The 19,397-nt window shown below is 39.9% G+C and overlaps 1 protein-coding gene across 2 annotated transcripts in view; it reads left to right on the forward strand.

Annotated features, from left to right (window-relative positions):
- The window catches only part of LOC126299018 (uncharacterized), a 632,090-nt gene that overhangs the window by 473,502 nt on the left and 139,191 nt on the right, over positions 1-19,397 (forward strand). For both annotated transcript variants that reach the window (XM_049990655.1, XM_049990654.1), the window contains exon 4: positions 16,382-16,524. In XM_049990655.1, the coding sequence (XP_049846612.1) occupies positions 16,382-16,524 (143 nt within the window). The remainder of the gene's footprint in view (positions 1-16,381; positions 16,525-19,397) is intronic.

Genomic DNA, 19,397 nt, shown 5'->3' on the forward strand with positions numbered 1-19,397 from the left:
ACGTTGAGACGAGTCCCATTGCCAACGAATCATCAGACGAATACGTGCCGGACGAGAAAAAAAATGGTACGACTATATTTCTCTGGATTACAAATTTAGAGCTGTCAATCTGGCCAAAGAACATCCAGGCTGGAGTCTCAAAAGTCTACAAAAAAAGGGGTGCTCTCGTTTGACAAATATGGGCTATTTATCCAGGTGGGAAGAGCAAATCAAATGTGGTGGTAGCAAATTTGATAAACATTGTACCATCGATTCATGGGTGCATGATCGCTTCGTAGAAGCTCGACAAAACTTCCAGCAAGTTACTACCAGAAACCTGCAGCAATGGGCCTTGGGCGCTGAAAGTCAGTTCCCAGATTTCAACTTCAAAGCTTCAAAAACATGGGTCACCGTAATTAAAAAGAAGCATGGGATTCGGCAACGGAAAATCACAAAATTCCGGAAAGAGACGGCTATCCAAGACGAAATTTTACCGCAGCGGACACATTTCGGATCCAGACGCGAACGTCGACGACTAACTTTGACAATGATTTCATAATTAATACTGATCACAAGGTACGTAAAGAGCTGTTCACAAATGTCATATGACATGATGATAGAATATAATAATCTGATATATGATAGACAACACAGATTTCGTGTATATTTCTTATATAAACGATATTTTTATATTTTGTTTGTCAGGGTGCCAGTACCAGTCTACGTTCAACAGAACTCTCGCCGAAAAAGGGTCAAAGGCTGTCCTGGTAACCCGACACGACATGAACAAGGTGACGCATTCGTATACGGCACAATATTAAATCACGATGTCTGGACGAGTCTTGCCTCTTGTTTTCGTATGCCTCCAAGAGTCCACAGGTATGTTTGGACCCAGAGTACAGAAGACAGTCGACGAGTACGCCAAGAAGTATACCAACGTTGTTATTACATCCTCCAAATCCGGTAAACTAACAACGGGTTTGCTCATGGACTTCTTGCGTAATGCTTTGCAACCATACGTACAAAAGAAAGAATTTCTCCTTCTGATCGACTCTTGGGGTGGGCAAACGCACCCGGCGTTATACAATGAGATGTTTCAGGACGATAAGAAGTTACCAACGTGCACTATAAAAGTCATTCCACCAAACTGCACTCATCTCGTCCAACCGTGTGACGTGTATTTTTACCGGCAGGTAAAAAATTTGATCAAACGCCTTAAAAATTGTGCTTTTTTAATCGAGCGAAACAGTGACATCAACTCCAGAGACGATTGTATAAAAATCCAATCCATCGGCCACCACCAATTGTCTTCTCCGATTTTTGCCGATATGATACGATACGCGTGGTATGCATCAAACCTGACGAACGATAGAACAATTTTTCGGAATGTCAATCAGGTGTGTTTCCCAACAGATAATTTAAAAAACTATTGTTCTTGTAAAAACGCATCGTTCATCAGATGTGCTCGATGTAGTGCTGTTTTCTGCTTTCCATGTTTCTATGATAACTATCACTCTGGTTCGTGCTATACTCCAGCTACTTCTGGTCACTAATTGTTAATTATGTGCGAGTGTATACCGAACTTTTCAATAAATTGTATCCACTTGAATATTATTTGTGATATTGTGTTTTATTTCAAGTATTATTTTTCCACTACAAACGACTTTCAACAACTTATTATATGCATAACTGTTGCAACTAATTGCCATGAATTACAGGGTGTTTCAAAAATGACCGGTATATTTCAAACAGCATTAAAAACTAAACGAGCAGCGATAGAAATACACCGTTTGTTGCAATATGCTTGGGACAACAGTACATTTTCAGGCAGACAAACTTTAGAAATTACAGTAGTTACAATTTTCAACAACAGATGGCGCTGCAAGTGATGTGAAAGATATAGAAGACAACGCAGTCTGTGGGTGCGCCATTCTGTACGTCATCTTTCTGCTGTAAGCATGTGCTGTTCACAACGTGCAAGTGTGCTGTGGACAACATGGTTTATTCCTTAGAACAAAGAATTTTTTGGTGTTGGAATTCCACCGCCTAGAACACAGTGTTGTTGCAACAAGACGACGTTTTCAACGGAGGTTAATGTAACCAAAGGACCGAAAAGCGATACAATAAACGATCTGTTTGAAAAATTTCAACAGACTGGGAACGTGACGGATGAACGTGCTGGAAAGGTAGGGCGACCACGTACGGCAACCACAGAGGGCAACGCGCAGCTAGTGCAGCAGGTGATCCAAAAGCGGCCTCGGGTTTCCGCTCGCCGTGTTGCAGCTGCGGTCCAAATGACGCCAACGTCCACTCATCGTCTCATGCGCCAGAGTTTACACCTCTATCCATACAAAATTCAAATGCGGCAACCCCTCAGCGCCGCTACCATTGCTGCACGAGAGACATTCACTAACGATATAGTGCACAGGATTGATGACGGCGATATGCATGTGGGCAGCATTTGGTTTACTGACGAAGCTTATTTTTACCTGGAGGGCTTCGTCAATAAACAGAACTGGCTCATATGGGGAACCGAAAAGCCCCATGTTGCAGTCCCATCGTCCCTGCATCCTCAAAAAGTACTGGTCTGGGCCGCCATTTCTTCCAAAGGAATCATTGGCCCATTTTTCAGATCCGAAACGATTACTGCATCAAGCTATCTGGACATTCTTCGTGAATTTGTGGCGGTACAAACTGCCTTAGACGACACTGCGAACACCTCGTGGTTTATGCAAGATGGTGCCTGGCCGCATCGCACGGCCGACGTCTTTAATTTCCTGAATGAATATTTCGATGATCGTGTGATTGCTTTGGGCTATCCGAAACATACAGGAGGCGGCGTGGATTGGCCTCCCTATTCGCCAGACATGAACCCCTGTGACTTCTTTCTGTGGGGACACTTGAAAGACCAGGTGTACCGCCAGAATCCAGAAACAATTGAGCAGCTGAAGCAGTACATCTCATCTGCATGTGAAGCCATTCCTCCAGACACGTTGTCAAAGGTTTCGGGTAATTTCATTCAGAGACTACGCCATATTATTGCTACGCATGGTGGATATGTGGAAAATATCGTACTATAGAGTTTCCCAGACCGCAGCGCCATCTGTTGTTGACAATTGTAACTACTGTAATTTCGAAAGTTTGCCTGCCTGAAAATGTACTGTTGTCCCAAGCATATTGCAACAAACGGTGTATTTCTATCGCTGCTCGTTTAGTTTGTATTGCCGTTTCAAATATACCGGTCATTTTTGAAACACCCTGTATATATATGTATGTGTGTGTGTGTATACATATACATTTGAATTACAAAAAACAAATAATAAAAAAAGTTGCATGGCGCGAGATTCGATCCGGCGACTTTCGGATTAAGAAACCTTAGCGCTTACCGCTGCGCCACGACGCTACAGGAAATTGTTTGTCGTAAAGAGAACTTCACGACAACGGTTTCTTTTAACTGTTGATTTTCTCGACAACGACTGAGAAGTGCATCTTGGTGCTTTGCCACATTACACCTTTGGCCATGAGCTTTTATTATGCGCAGTATGAATCGAATCTGAATTTCACAATTGGCGGCCTCCCCTCGTTAGACTGCGCCCAAACTCCCACATGTCGTCGTTCCTGCATCCCAATACGTACTCGCACACGCACTACGCATTTTAATTGAAAGTTGCTGCCTGGTATCGACGGGTAAATTCGGTACTGTAGTGCCCGTGTTGTTAACAAGAACGATGCAATGTTCCTTCGGACATGCATGCATGTTCCTACCGCAGCAGGAAGACCCTTCTCGGAATCCAATTAGGCAGGTTAAAGTTTTACTTTCACATGGTGTTATTTGCATAGTTTTATTTATGTTTCATTTTACAATAATATTGGTATTATTATTCTAAAGATCATGCTGTCTCCAAAATCGCCTACCTTGCGAAAATGTTAACAGGAGTCAATGGAACGACCGTTCATAGAAACACGTCGTTAGTTAATGTCGCGCCTTTATTCTTTCGTCAGAGCGAGGACGCAGGGGACTACATTTTACGCTTTATTAATAATAATAATAATAATAATAATAATAACAAGAAGAAGAATAATACATGACGTAAGAAAATTATGAGTGGCTGCTGTAGGCTAGAGCAGGCTTTGCGCCTGCGCAAGGTGAGGACAAAAAACAGCAGCATTTGTCACTCCGCGCCACAGCAGCCGTACGGGTAACAGGTTCTGCGCATGCGCAAGGTGAGGTGCGGATGGCTGGCTACAGAGGTCTCGTGCGCGTTAACCTCATAAACATGGAAGTCACGGACGCTACAGTTTTGTGTTTATGCGCTAGGAGCACTGCCGTCGACAGACGCTACAGTTTTGAGCTTATACACTAGGAGCACTGCTATCGCGTCACGTGACGAGGCGGCGCGGGAGTTCAAGGGCTAGCGCGCACAGGTGCAACAAAGTGACCCGCAATCATGGTATCAACGACTTCACACAACGTCACTGTGGACGAAGACAATACTGATGATGATATTCTTATAGAAAAAGTGGAAAAAAGACCAGCACTTTTCGACAAAAAAAAACAGATTATTAAGACATAAATCTGAAACTTGAAGGATTTTTAAGTGCTTGATACAACTTATTTAGAGCTAGGATGGGCAATTTCATGTTCGTATTTTTGTATGTTAATGCAGGTAAAGTGGGAAATAATTCATGAAAATTTGCAGCACTCATTCGACATTCATTAAAAGTTGCTACACTCATTAGAAAATATTGAAAAAAATTCTTTTGATTTTGTCGAAGTTTATGAAACATTGTGTAAAACTTTTCACTTATTAGCCCGGCAGTCCAAAAGAGTTGTACCCACTACTCTTTTTACTGATATTTTCTTTAGCGTCCATGAGTTCGTAACTAATGACCGTCTCCACAAAACCCATATCGACAAATGACGCTTGGATTTCAAAAACGAGTTTAGTGACTGTCAGCCTTTGTGGACGCGCTCCACTTTTATGGGGTGACTGACAGTGACAAACTTTCTTGCCACGGAGAAAACAATCACCCATGCGCGCTAGCCCTAAGTCACTACGTGAATTAGGCCCGCGGATTACCAAAGGATCCCCATGGCTGACTTAGGACTTGCAACAAACCTGCTAAAGAAACTGCCTTTGCTACGCTCGTCTGTCCTCTTCTGGAGTATTGCTGCGCGATGAGATCCTTACCAGATACAGGGTGACAGTTATTGAACTATATGAAATAAAATCGTCATAACTTCTGAACGGTTTGCGTTAGGACGTTCAAACTACACGGTTGTCCTCGGGGCGTGGTGGGAATTAGTATGCGTATACCCAAGCACCTTATCGTTGTCGGCCATTTGCACGTGAAAATGTCACGGTACAGTGTGCAGCAGCGTATAACGCTTGTGAAGGCCTACTATGTGAGCAATAGCAGCCCAACTGTGGCTCAGAGAAAGTTAGTGATTGAGTTCAAGTTGAAGGTAACCGGTCCAAGTGTGCTACCAATCAAGAATTTGATTCGCAAGTTTGAGAGAACAGGTAATGTTCGTGATCACAGTGTTGACAATGTCGGTCGCCGAAAAACGGTGAAAACGCCTGGAAACATCGAGAAGACAAGCGCTGCTGTGTTTCAAACCAGTCGCAGGAAGTCGATCACACGAGCTGCACAATAGGTGGAAATCAACCAGGACACACTGCAACATATTGTTGTTGAAGACCTGCATCTCTTCCCATACAAAATTCAAACGCAATAGCCCTTAAGCCCTGGGACTATGGAACAGCGGTTGCTTTTCGCCAACACTATTGTCCACAGAATTGATGAACAGGGCTTTGATAGGTATATGGTTTGGTTTAGCGATGAAGCCCAATTTGATTTGGATGGGTTTGTCAATAAGCAAAACTGGCGCATTTGGGGGACTGAGAATCCGCATTTCGACTGAGAAGTCTCTTCACCCTCAACAGGTGACTGTCTGATGTGCAAAGTCCAGATACAAAACAATCAGTGTGATATTTCTTGATAGCACGGTGACTATCGAACGGTACGTGAAGATTTTGGAAGATGATATCATCCGCATTATCCAAAGTGACCCTGACGTCGACAAGATGTGGTTCACGCAAAACGGATCTCGACCTTCTCGAAGCAGGAGAGAGTTTGATGGGGAGCACTTTGGGGACCGCTTTCTGGGGTACCCAGAGGCCACTGGCATGGGCCTCGTTTGGCCGGCATATTCTCCGGATCTGCACACATGCGACTCCTTTTGTGGGGCAATATTAAAGATAATGTGTACAGCAATAAAACCAAAACCATTGCTGAGCTGAAAACACGCATTCAGGTCACCGACAGCATCGATGTTCCGACACTTCAGCGGGCCATGCAGAATTTCGCTATTCGTGTGCGCCACATTATCGCCAATGGTGGCAGGCATATCGAACATGTCATAACCTAAATCTGAATATCTGTAGTGATGTTTACATGTTGAATAAAGTGTGTGTACGCCATAGTTTGTAATTAATTTACGTTTACTTTTTTTTCGTATACCTGCAGTTCAATAATTGTCGCCCTGTGGGATTGACAGTGGATATCGAACAAGTTCAGAGAAGAGCAGCTCACTTTGTATTATCACAAAGTATAGGAGATAGTGTGACGGGTATGATAAGCTAGTAGAGGCGACAACCATTAAACAACGTCGATTTTCGTTGCGGCGAGATTTTTTACGAAATTTCAGTCAGCAACCTTCTTCTCCGAATGCCAAGAGTTTGAAAGTGGGTTCTGTGAACCATATGCCAAACATTTAAGCGTGAATTGCTGAGTAATCGTGTACATATAGATATAGACAAATCTTCACAATGGTGGCGCTAAGTGAGGTACTGATAATGGGGAGTGCACACTCAGATAATTTACTGTGTAAATTATGACGTTGATGAAGCTTTGAGAGTTTGTTGCTATTACAGTTCTTAAATAAACTGCATGACACATGTGTTTTTCTAGAACTACATCTGTTTCTTCTTAATGATAAAAGAAAATAAATAAGTATCATTGCAACATAGCTTTCACACTCAACAGTCTCGAAAAAATTTTCTAGCTGTCGTAGTTGGTTATTGTAACAGATTAAGTAAACACACTCTTTTACTCTAGGGAATTCGGAGAGCGTCCTTACAAAACAGTTTCCTTGCTATTATTTGGTGTGGTATACGGTTGAAGGTAGAAGTGTGATTCAGACTTTGTTAAAATGCTAAGGTTACATTACTGTTAACAAAATGGTTCAAATGGCTCTGAGCACTATGGGACGTAACATCTGTGGTCATCAGTCCCCTAGAACTTAGAACTACTTAAACCTAACTAACCTAAGGACATCACACACATCCAGGATTCGAACCTGCGACCGTAGCAGTCACGCGGTTCCGGACTGAGCGCCTAGAGCCGCGAGACCACCGTGGCCGGCTACTGTTAACATAAATGTACATATTATATTAATGATGACTCAAAATTTCTGTGAGCTCAGCCCCCCCCCCCCCCCCCCCCCCTCTGAGACCAAAATCCTGGATTCGACTCTGTCTGGAGCATGTTCCTGCTTGCAGTCGCCCTCCGCAATCTCTCACTATGCCAAAAAATTTTCTTGCGAAGAGACTCCTAATGCAGTTCAGCAATCACATCGAGGTATTTTCTGTTTTGTGCAAAAGTGGGTACCACATTGGGCTCTTGTTTAGGAGGAATGGGGTCCATCCACTGATTTAGGTTCCTCATGGATTCCTAAAGCACTTCGACAAGATCTATATACTCCATATCCATTTCAGATCGATTGTCTCTCAGTATTTTTGTTTATAATCAAAGTAAGGCATAAAGGTAACCAATCGCTGGTTAGATGAGGTCTTGTGTCGTCCGCAGCCAGGTAAAGAATACTGAGAACTTTGCTAGCTTTCATGCGAATCCTTCTTCAGAGCAAACAAAATACACATAGGCCTTGACCTGCACGACTCATTGTCCCAGAAGACTACACTATTTGTATTTTTCCTTTCTATTCTCTGTACGACTCAGCTACCTCGCTCTCATTGTACGTCGGAGACTTCCTGAAATAGCCATTTTCTTGAGCATTCCTGCCTTTTCAACCCAGTAAGCCTCTCTCAGTTCCACTACATCTTAGATATTGCTTTCCCTTGTGGCTTAGCGGCGCCTAATTCATGAGAATTCATATTCCTCGTTATTCCTGTAGGTAGATATGTAATTGGATTCGAACCTAAATTTGCACCATTATGCTTGCTTAATGTTGTAGACAGTTTGGATCTTCATTTAATCTTTCGTCATTGTTGCCCTTGCTAATGTGACATGATATTCTTGTAGTTACTGACTCACAATCATGAAATGAAGAGGTCTTCCTGGTGGGTGTTAATAATGTCAGCTGCTATCTTATAATACTTTTACATCAAACCTCTCTCGTCAATTTGACAACTACATCACTTTAATCTTGAACAGATTTGCCCTCTTTCCTCCTAGGAGGACAGTTGCTTGTACCATAGATTCGTGTAGTTAAGGTTTTATATGAAGGTAGTACTGTACATGACAAATGTACTGCTACATTTACATACACACTGCTCAAGCAAGCTGATGGTGCACAGCAGAGCGTACCTTGTACCACTACCAGTAATTTCCTTTCCTGTTCCACCTACAAAGGGAGCAAGGGAAAAGTGAGTGGCTATATGCCTCTATACATGATCAAATTTCTCTTATCTTGTCGTTGTGGTCCTTATGCAAAATGTATGTTGGCGGCAGAAAAATCGTTCTGCAGTCAGCTGCAAATGCCAGTTCCCTATATTTTCTCAATAGGGTTTTGTGGAAAAAATATAATCTTCCCTTCAGGGACTACCATGAGTTCATGAAGCATTTCCGTAGTACTTGTGTGTTAATCGAACCTAATGGTAACAAATCTAGCAACATGCCTCTGAAATGCTTTGATACTTCCCTTTAAGCCAACCTGGTGAGGATATCAAACACTCTAGCAGCTCTTAAGAATAGTCTGTACTATTGATTTATACATAGTCTCCTTTATAGATGAGCTACACTTTCCTAAAATTTCCACAAACAACCATAGTCAACTATTCGTCTTCCCAACTACCATCCTTATTTGTCTTGTTTTTCCTAATGATATGCATTAACGTACATTTTTCTGCAATTGGAGCAATATAGAAATTCTGTCTAAGTCATTCTGTATCGTCACTACTTATAATGATAAAGATGATCTGTTTTGTGGATATCCTTATTATTGTATGGCATTTATCACAATGTTGTAATATTTTGGTGAGTGGTATAGTTTTATCAACGATTGCTGTGTAGCAACCATGAGAGTTTCTGTAGATACCTCTATTTGAAATGGGTAGGGGGAGGGAGATCTGGTAATATTGTCAGTTCTAATATGCAGCGTTTGTATAGAAAATATACTTATTTCCTCTTCAGTATCAAATGTTCACAGATCAGGTGCATATTTTTGTGATAACCAACTACACAGCATCAGCCAGTTTGCCACTTTTCAGTTCCTCACTTAATCATGCATTCATTTTTTCTGATTCACTTAATCTGTCTGGCATCACAATCACATTTACTTCTCTAGTTCATCTACTCTTTCAGTGTGTTTCATCTTGAGCATAGGTCAGTTGTGATCACCTCGATCGACTGTGAGGCAGCATGCATAAGTTATCTCTTGTTGGTCTAACTGATGAGTCTTATTAGTTCCTTGTAATGATGCTCAATATTTAGAATGTATCCACTGTTTTCTAAATTTAGTTTGAGCTCTATAACAATGTCAGCACTTTCGAGAATCTCTTGTGCAGTTATGTCCCATGAAAAATAGTTCTTCACCACCATCCTCATTGTTGAAATATACATAAAGGAGTATAGAGAGTACTGCTAACATTTTCCATTCGAGTTGGCCTTTTTCCTCAAGGCATTCCTGTGCATAGATTTTATACATGTTTTTAATCCTTTGACAGAAAGTTACATTTGAGACAGCAAGAGGCTGTATGGTGAACGATTTAACCTAGGATGAGAAGCTATATACATCTCCAAGTCCTTACATTATAAACATGAGGCTACATGTTATTGAAGATATCTATGAACAGTTTCCATGTACCCTAAGCCCCGTGGCTCATCTTAGCCCATACCTGTACTTTTTATTGTTTCTCAACCTTTCATTAACTATTGTCAGCTCACTAATGCTACTCATCTACCAATAAAATTTCCTATTACTCCAAAAAGTGGAAACATTTGAGTGACAGCATTCCCACATGCTCTGCTATATGTCACTGGATAGATAACCAATCTTTGCTAGGAAGTTCAAGAACTATTGTTTACCAAAGTTGAACTTCCACAGAACAGTTGAGTTTTCAGTTATGCACTTTCAATTTCCTCTGCACATGCAAGTTATTAGACATGCAGTTTCCACAATTATCACCGAGGAAAAATTATACAGCTTCCAACAAATTATTGTTTTACCTACTCGACACAACACAGAAAAATGACACAGCAAAGTGGGTCAAGTTAATTACGATTGCAGTTGCATTGCACATCGTATAGACAGCCCAGTCACTTTTACTGTCTTGCAGTGGTCACACCGGTGAATTAAATTTACACTGTCACAAGATCTAAGATTTCTTTTAAGTAGTAGCTTAAATGATGTTTCAGAGATCTGGAATATGTAAAAATAATTCAGCTATTATGCAGATCTAAAGCAAAATATTGTTTTGGCAAGTGAATTTGTCCAGAAAAATGAGCAAATTTGAATTTAGATACCTAAGAGATAACACTACTCCCCTCAGTTCTGCTCCCTCCAATGACATCAGCAGACCCAGTCAAATGAAGCTCAACTTTAAGTCCATATTAATTTCCCTGTTGCCTGACAGATAAACACAGAATGAAACTATATGGTTCCAGAGACCTTTTCTAGCCTCAAACATCTATGATGTCTGCACATACATATACACAGATGCTTGAATGTTTTCATCAATAATTCTAACTTATCAGTAAACCAGAATGTGCCTAGTCTACAATTAAGCATCTAAATTTACCATTCAGACTGCTTTTACCACTTAATTTGCTTTAATCTTGATGAGCTTCTAATCTCAGACAAAGATTTGTATTAGTATTTTGGCTACTTCATAAAAAAGTTGCCTCAACTCTGATGTTAACATTTCAGTTTTTAATAAATGATGAGCAACTGACCAGGAACCAGCCTTATGTTCTGTGGTCATTTAGTATGGAAGATGAACCTGAAATCAAGTGACAAAATTCCAGAGGTTGTTCAGAGATATTTTCTGTTTTGGTATGAGAAACACATGGTCTCTGGTGACTCATTACAGAGTAATTGCATTTAATTTGATTTTTACCTCTCCCCTCTTTTATCTTTGTACCTCTATTGCACTGAAAATATATGCACAGCAGTATGTATGTCAATGGTATATCATGTATCTTGTCTGAAAACTAAACTGTTCCATTTGTTCACAGTACTTGCTGTTAACACAGTAAGGACCACTTTGACCTTTGCCTTCAAGCTTGCATTCAGTACAGTTGGGTTCTATCTCAGATTTGTTTTTCTGGAGGAGTTAACTGTACTTTAACAGTTGTACTTGGTACTTTGGATCCAGCTACTGTTCAGTAGTTGCCGATATGCACCTCATGATTCAGTTTGCTGAATGTAATGGAAGAGTGGCACAATGACAGAATCTACAGCTATACTCAGAAAACCACTGTGATATGCCTGGTCGAGGGTACGTACCAGTTATTAGGGCTTTTTCTTGTTCCATTCACGTATGGAGCATGGGAAGAACGTTTGCTTAAACTTCTCTGTGGGCACTGTAATCAGTCTGATCATGTCTTATCAGTCACTATGAGAGTGATACATAGGGGTCATAGTGTATTTGTTGGTTCTTGAAACTTTGTAAGTGGGCTTTCATGGGATAATTTGCATTTGTCTTCAAGAATCTGCCAGTTAAGTTCTTCAGCACCTACATGACATTTTCCCATGGCTCAAACAAACCTGTGACCTTTCAGGCTGCTCTTATTTGCATAATTTCAACATCATCTGTTTTCCCCATTTCATATGGGCACCATACACTTCAGCAGGATGGGTCATATGAGTGTTTTATATAAAATTTACTCTGCAGATTGATTGCATTTTCTTAGTCTTCTGCCAATGAACTGCAGTTTTCCAAGTGCTTTACCTACAACTGAGCTGTGTGATCATTCCATTTCAGGCCTGTACAAATTGTTACACCCAGATATCTGTACGAGTTGACTGACTCAAGCTGTGACTCATTGAAATTGTTGTCATCGAATGCAACCTATTTTTGTGAAGTGCATAATTTCTCATTTCTTAACATCTAATCTTTGCAACACCTTGAAATCATCTCAAGCTCTCACTGAATATTTGTGCATGTTTTTTCAAACAGTACTTCATTACTGATATTTGCATCACCTGCAAAAACCTGAGGTTACTTTTAATATTGTCTCCAAGGTCACTAATATACAACATGAACAGCAAGGTTCCCAACAGACTTCCCTGGTGCACACCTGAAATTACCTCTACATCTGTTGATGACTTTCCATGGAATATAACATACCCTGATATCCTCAATTTAGTTTGATACCCCATATGAACATATTTTTGATAATAAGCATATGTGTGGTGCTAAGCCAAATGTCTTTCAGAAGTCAAGAAACAATGCACCTACCCCATTGCCTTGATCCATGGCTTTCAGGGTGTCATGTGAAAAAATTGTGATTTTGGTTTCATACAAGCAACATTTTATGAACCATGCTGGTTGGCATGGAGGAGGTCAGTCTGCTCAAGATATCTAATTACATTTGAGCTTATAATATTTTCTAAGATTCTACAACAAATAGATGTCAGAGATGTTGGACAATTGTTTAATGGATAACTTCTGCTACCCTTTTTGTAGAGGAGTGTGATTCATGCCTCTTTTTTTCACCACTGGGCACAGGGTTTCTGTTCAAGGAATCTTCAGCATATTATGTTTAAAAGAGGGGTTAGCTCACATGCAGATTTGATGTAGAATATGATAGGGATTCTATGAGGCCCTTGAGCTTTGTTCAGTTTTAATGATCACAGCTGTTTCTCAACACCACTGACACAAATATCTATTTCACTCATCTTTGCAGTGGTTCAAAAATTAAACCCCTAGGTTTTCTTTTGTGAAGGAATTTTTGAAAGCAGAGTTAAGCATTTATCTGGTTGCTTTTCTACCATGAGGATCAGTTCCTGTCTCATCCACAAGTATCTGAACACTAACTTTTTTGCCACTAGCAGCCTTTACATATGACCTAAATTTGTTCAGGCTCTGTGAAAGATCTTTTGATAATATTCTGCAACAGTATTATTGAAGGCTTCACACATTGCCCCCTTGACAGCTAAATGCATTTCATTCAGTATCTCTCTATCTACAGCTCTATGATTCGTTTTACACATACAACACAGTAGTCTCTCTTTCTTTAGACATTTCATTACAGTGACTGTATACTGTAGAAAGTCCCTCCCTTCATGAAATGACCAGTGCATGCTCACTTATTCTTTTAAACTTGAGCCATAGTACTCTACATGTTCCTGAACTGAGCTAAATATTTCAAGCTTCTCATTGAGTCATGACACTAGTGCTTCTTTATATAGTTTAATGAAGAAATAAATCTTTCTTTATAATTTGGATGCACTTTGTACTTTGGTAATCATTGTTAATACAGTTGCCTCATGGTCACTGATACCAGTTTCATTGTGGACATCCTCAAAGAGATCAGGTGTATTTGTTGCCATTAAATCCAATATATTTCCATCACGAGAGAGGTTCTGAGCTATCTGTTTTAGGTAGTTTCAATAAAAAGCATTTAGTTATATTTTGCACAGTGTCTTGCCACACCGACTGCTTGCAAAACTGTAATTTTTCCATTTGATTCTTGGATGATTAAGTTTCCTCTGATGATTACAGCATTGTAGGAGAACTTACATACTAGTGAACTGAGGTTTTCTCTAAAGTTTTCAATTACATCAGGAGGCAAGACTGGTGGTTGACAGAAGGATCCAATGCCCCACCAATCTCTCAAGCAGCTTCAGTTCCTACCTCAGTGGATTAGAGCTTCTTGTCACTGGAACAAACAGGCAACCTCCATTTCCCATTAGCCTATTTTTCGATATATCCTTAAACTTTCCCCAAAAGTCTCACTGCTATCAATTTTGGATTTTGATCAGCCTTCTGTTCCTAATATTATGTGAGCTTTACTGTTTTTTATGAGCACTTCAAACTCTTGCACTTTGTTGCAATTGCTTCAGCAGTTAACCATAAAGATTTTAGCACTCTCACCTATAGGGGGGGGGGGCACTTCTTTGGATGTTACACTGATACTTCCGGGTCTCCTACAGCTATCAGTATCTGGACAGGATGGAAAGTTACGTGATCTTAAAAGTAGCTTGTGTATCCTAAACACAATCAGCTATGTGGGTAGCATCCTCTAATGCGTAGTACACATCTGACCCATTTAGTAGGTTCTTACAGTTCTCAACCCAAATCACAAGTCTAAAGTTGCAGCCTAGCTTGTCACTGAACCTTTGCAGAATCTGGTTTAAGCCTTCCACTTCACTCAGAATCAGGGGTCTATGTTCAGCCTTCCCTGCCAGTCGCTGGAATGATCTAAATGAGCTTGGGACCCACATGATAAACACTGTTTGTCCCTATGTGCACCACAGCTTGCAGTTTAATGCACCCTGCTCCCTCAATGGCTGCTGGAATAGCCTCTTCAACATATTGCGTGAGGCCTCTAGGCATACACACTGAGTTCACATGGTGGTCCTTCCCATTCCTTACTGCCATTTCCCTAAGGGGTACAATTATTTGCCATGTGGTTGAACTTCTAATGACTAACAGAGTCCTGTCCTTTTTCATTGGCCTCCCCTACAGAAGAAACAACACTTTCCAACAGGTGAAGTGAGACTCACTGGCTCAGTTTCAATTTCAGTGGAAAATGGCACTTCAGGCTTGTTTGTTAGGGGGATAGGTGTAATACCCTGAGTTCTCACTGGTCCCTGTCTTTCCTGTACAGTTAAGTGGACTAGTAGTGACAGATCCTGTACATCCTTTAAAAGAGACAGTATGCCCAGGAGAGGATAGTACCTATGGTATCTGGTAAATCACTCTTGGTGAGTCTCCCAACACATCCATCTGCAGTAACCTCTAATCACTTGGCAGTAGTCAGTGTGATTTCCAGCTCTTACAGAAAGCAACTAACACATCTTATGCTTCAGAAAAGCATACACAATGGGGCTTCATTGTGGGTGGTGCAGTATTCTACAAAACAGTAAACAAATAACTTAAAATTAAGTTTGCTGATTCTCTTTTAATTTATTGGCCTGATATGCTGTAAGTATCATCAGTAGCTTTTTAGAGCAAATTGAGAAATCTATTATAACAACAGAAAAACTTGGTATAAAATTTACTTTTTCTCTGAAGCATTCGTGATGTTATGTTGACTATCACTAACAAATTCAGCAGTAGTGTTAATTTATGATAAACGCGGACAATATTCACTCCTCTTAGAATGTGTCAAAATATGTTAGTTACAAACAGTTTCTGTAAGCCACAAAAGCTGATTTAGTATGAAAGTTATGCATAATGCTCATAACTTACAAAAATTATGAAAAATATATATTTGTAAGAGTCCAAAACTAAAAAAATGACCTTTTTCACACAAATATATGATGAAATTAGGGACCATCTGTTCTCCAATGAAGATACCGTTGCCAAAGTTTCCAAAAAGTGTAAATTAAGTTCACATTTTATGATATGCCTCTTGCACAAGTTTTATAAACCTCTCACAAATGTTTGAAAATGCACAATATATCATAATACACACAAGTATTGACACAATACTCAGTATGCTGTGCTGTTCCCATAGTTACGGCAACTGCAGTGCAGTTCTTTGGCATCTGCAGGTTGTTGCACTGCTATAGGATTTTGGGAGTATATTTTGGTCCTTGCATATTACAGGCTTTTTGATTTTTGCTAAACTATTTTCAGAGAAATAAAGGTCACTGTGATAAAAAATAAGGAAATCATAATTACATTATTACCCTGTAACAGATGACCTGAGACTGTGCGTCACTTACACCATCATACTCAGACAGTATCTCTCAACAACTACCAAGAGTTCAAGTTCACTCTGTATTTTGCTTTGAGTTCATTTCAGCCTTCCCTAGTGATATAATGAAAACAATAGGACATAATCCAGTCACACAAACTACTATTATGCCAGAGGTATCACATGACAGGAATGAAATATTACAATTGATTTCACACCATTAGATCTGATCTGCTGTGTCCTTAAAATGTACTTATTTTCCCATTATCAAATGACTGTTTCATTCTAGGACATGGTTAAGATTTGAAGAATGCATAAATGACTATACAAAGGACTGCTTTACAGAAAACCAGCAAGAGGAATTTAAAAAAGCTGTCGAAAGCCCAGTGGACCTTGTCCATCGAATGTGCACTGAGCATCAGTACCAGCAAGGTAAGAGCTATATGATATTTTATATCATAGAAAAGTAACTTATAAAAAGTACAAGAGTCTTGACTGTATATTTTTCCAACAAATGTTTTTAAGAAACAGAGATTTTTCTATATACCTAATTTTACTGCTGCCTGAGTTACAAAAAAATGTTTTCATTCTAGTCTGATATGACGGGTGGAGCCAAGGGAATGAACATGGAAGATAGCAAAAGGAGGCAGAGGAGAGGGGTAGGAAAAGGAAAGGAATAGAAATATGACACCAATGAGAAATCAACCAAACAAGGCTAGTTGTTCCTTATTTTAAACAGTGAAATAAGAGGCTATGTTTAGAGGGTGGGTCAAGTTAAAATAGCTGTCATAAGCTATTAAGAAGTCTCAGTAATCTATGTTCTACTTAGGAACATGTTGTCCCAGTAAGTGGGTATTTATTTATTTATTCATCCATTTGATGTATTACAATTGATACTTGTTGTATTGGCCCATATTTCCCCACATCTGTGTGGACAGCTATTTGTTTATTTGAGGCTCCCATTCATCTGTGTGGACAGTTACTTGTTTATTAGAAGCCCAGAGATCTTATATTGTGTGGCTACACAAGATATGAGGCTGAGGTTAATTACATTTGTACACACTGTATTTCCAATCAATAGCAGATACTTACTAATGAGAGCTATAACATAACATTTATCTTAGGCAGTTACATATATTAAAATATACTCAAAAATTTAGCATGTATAATGTGCAAAATAAAATAGTGGCTACAATAGCATGAATCAGAAAAAACTCAGCATCTACTTTTAGTATACTATAATATAGAAGATACATGGTAATATCTAAGTAAATACGGTTGTATATGAGTACAAGCACATTATTTCTATATAACCCTACCAAACAGTGACTTACAGAAATTCTGCTTTCAGCAGGAGGCAAGCACAAAAAGTAATTACAAGCACTGTGGGGCACAGTGAGGGAGAGGATAATGACAAGTAATTAATGAAAGGTTGCCTTCAGATACTCATAAACAGATTAAAAAGTATATTTCATTAGTAAATCTTTAACTTTCTTCCTGGAAGTATTGCTTTTGTTTCTAGTCTCAGTTGTGCGACTGGATTCGTGATTTCCTGTCAGGAAGGTCGCAGTTCGTAGTAATAGACGGCAAATCATCGAGTAAAACTTAAGTGATATCAGGTGTTCCCCAGGGAAGCGTCCTGGGACCGCTACTGTTCCTGATCTATATAAATGACCTGGGTGACAATCTGAGCAGTTCTCTTAGACAGTTCGCAGATGATGCTGTAATTTACCGTCTAGTAAGGTCATCCGAAGACCAGTATCAGCTGCAAAGCGATTTAGAAAAGATTGCTGTATGGTGTGTCACGTGGCAGTTGACGCTAAATAACGAAAAGTGTGAGATGATCCACATGAGTTCCAAAAGAAATCCGTTGGAATTCGATTACTCGATAAATAGTACAATTCTCAAGGCTGTCAATTCAACTAAGTACCTGGGTGTTAAAATTACGAACAACTTCAGTTGGAAGGACCACATAGATAATATTGTCGGGAAGGCGAGCCAAAGGTTGCGTTTCATTGGCAGGACACTTAGAAGATGCAACAAGTCCACTAAAGAGACAGCTTACACTACACTCGTTCGTCCTCTGTTAGAATATTGCTGCGCGGTGTGGGATCCTTACCAGGTGGGATTGACGGAGGACATCGAGAGGGTGCAAAGAAGGGCAGCTCGTTTTGTATTATCGCGTTATAGGGGAGAGAGTGTGGCAGATATGATACACGAGTTGGGATGGAAGTCATTACAGCATAGACGTTTTTCGTCGCGGTGAGACCTTTTTACGAAATTTCAGTCACCAACTTTCTCTTCCGAATGCGAAAATATTTTGTTGAGCCCAACCTACATAGGTAGGAATGATCATCAAAATAAAATAAGAGAAATCAGAGCTCGAACAGAAAGGTTTAGGTGTTCGTTTTTCCCGCTCGCTGTTCGGGAGTGGAATAGTAGGATAGTATGATTGTGGTTCGATGAACCCTCTGCCAAGCACTTAAATGTGAATTGCAGAGTAGTCATGTAGATGTAGATGTAGATGTAGTTGATAGGGGTTGTTTGTTAGAAAGTAGGTTGTACATATTTCTCACCCCATTGTGACTTTTGCTTAATCTTTGTCTCACCAGATGAAAGTTCACTTTTGTGCTTGTCGTGGTTCTGGATATCTCCATTTGTTATAAAGAGATCGATGTTTTTTTCACAAAAGAAACTGTCTCTAGGATATAAATACAGGGGACTGGCAATATATTAAGCTCTTTGGAAATGGGCTTGGTGGCAAATCATGTTGGTACTCTTTTGTTTACTTTTATTATTCCTTTCTTGCATGATGACAATTTTTTGTGAGTAGCCTCCCCCCCCCCCCCCCCCACCCACACAAAGGGATGCCACATGCTGTTATTGAGTGCAGAAGACCATGATAAACAGTTTTTAATGTGTTTACATTACATGACTGCCCAAGATTTCTGAAAGCATAGCAGATACTACCAAGCTTGTTTAATAGTTGTGCCCTGTCTTCATCCCACTGGAGTGAACTGTCAAGCTAGACTCCAAAACACTTTGTTTCTGCTTCTAGTTCAATTTTCCATTAATCTGCAAGGGTTCTATATAGACAGGATGGTTTCAGGATGAGTAGAAGTGTGTGCAACTTGTCATGTTTATATTTAACAGTAATTAATTTTGACCTTCAGTTACAGAGTTAAGTCTAACTGGAAGAGGAACTTTGTGTCATCTACAAACAATACAGGAGAAGTGTTATGTGATTTAAAGAAAGTTAATTGATAAAAGAGTAGGAAGGGGAGAGTGCCCAGTACTGAATCTTG

Source organism: Schistocerca gregaria, chromosome X (assembly GCF_023897955.1).
Source record: "Schistocerca gregaria isolate iqSchGreg1 chromosome X, iqSchGreg1.2, whole genome shotgun sequence".
NCBI classification, from domain to species: Eukaryota; Metazoa; Arthropoda; class Insecta; order Orthoptera; family Acrididae; genus Schistocerca; species Schistocerca gregaria.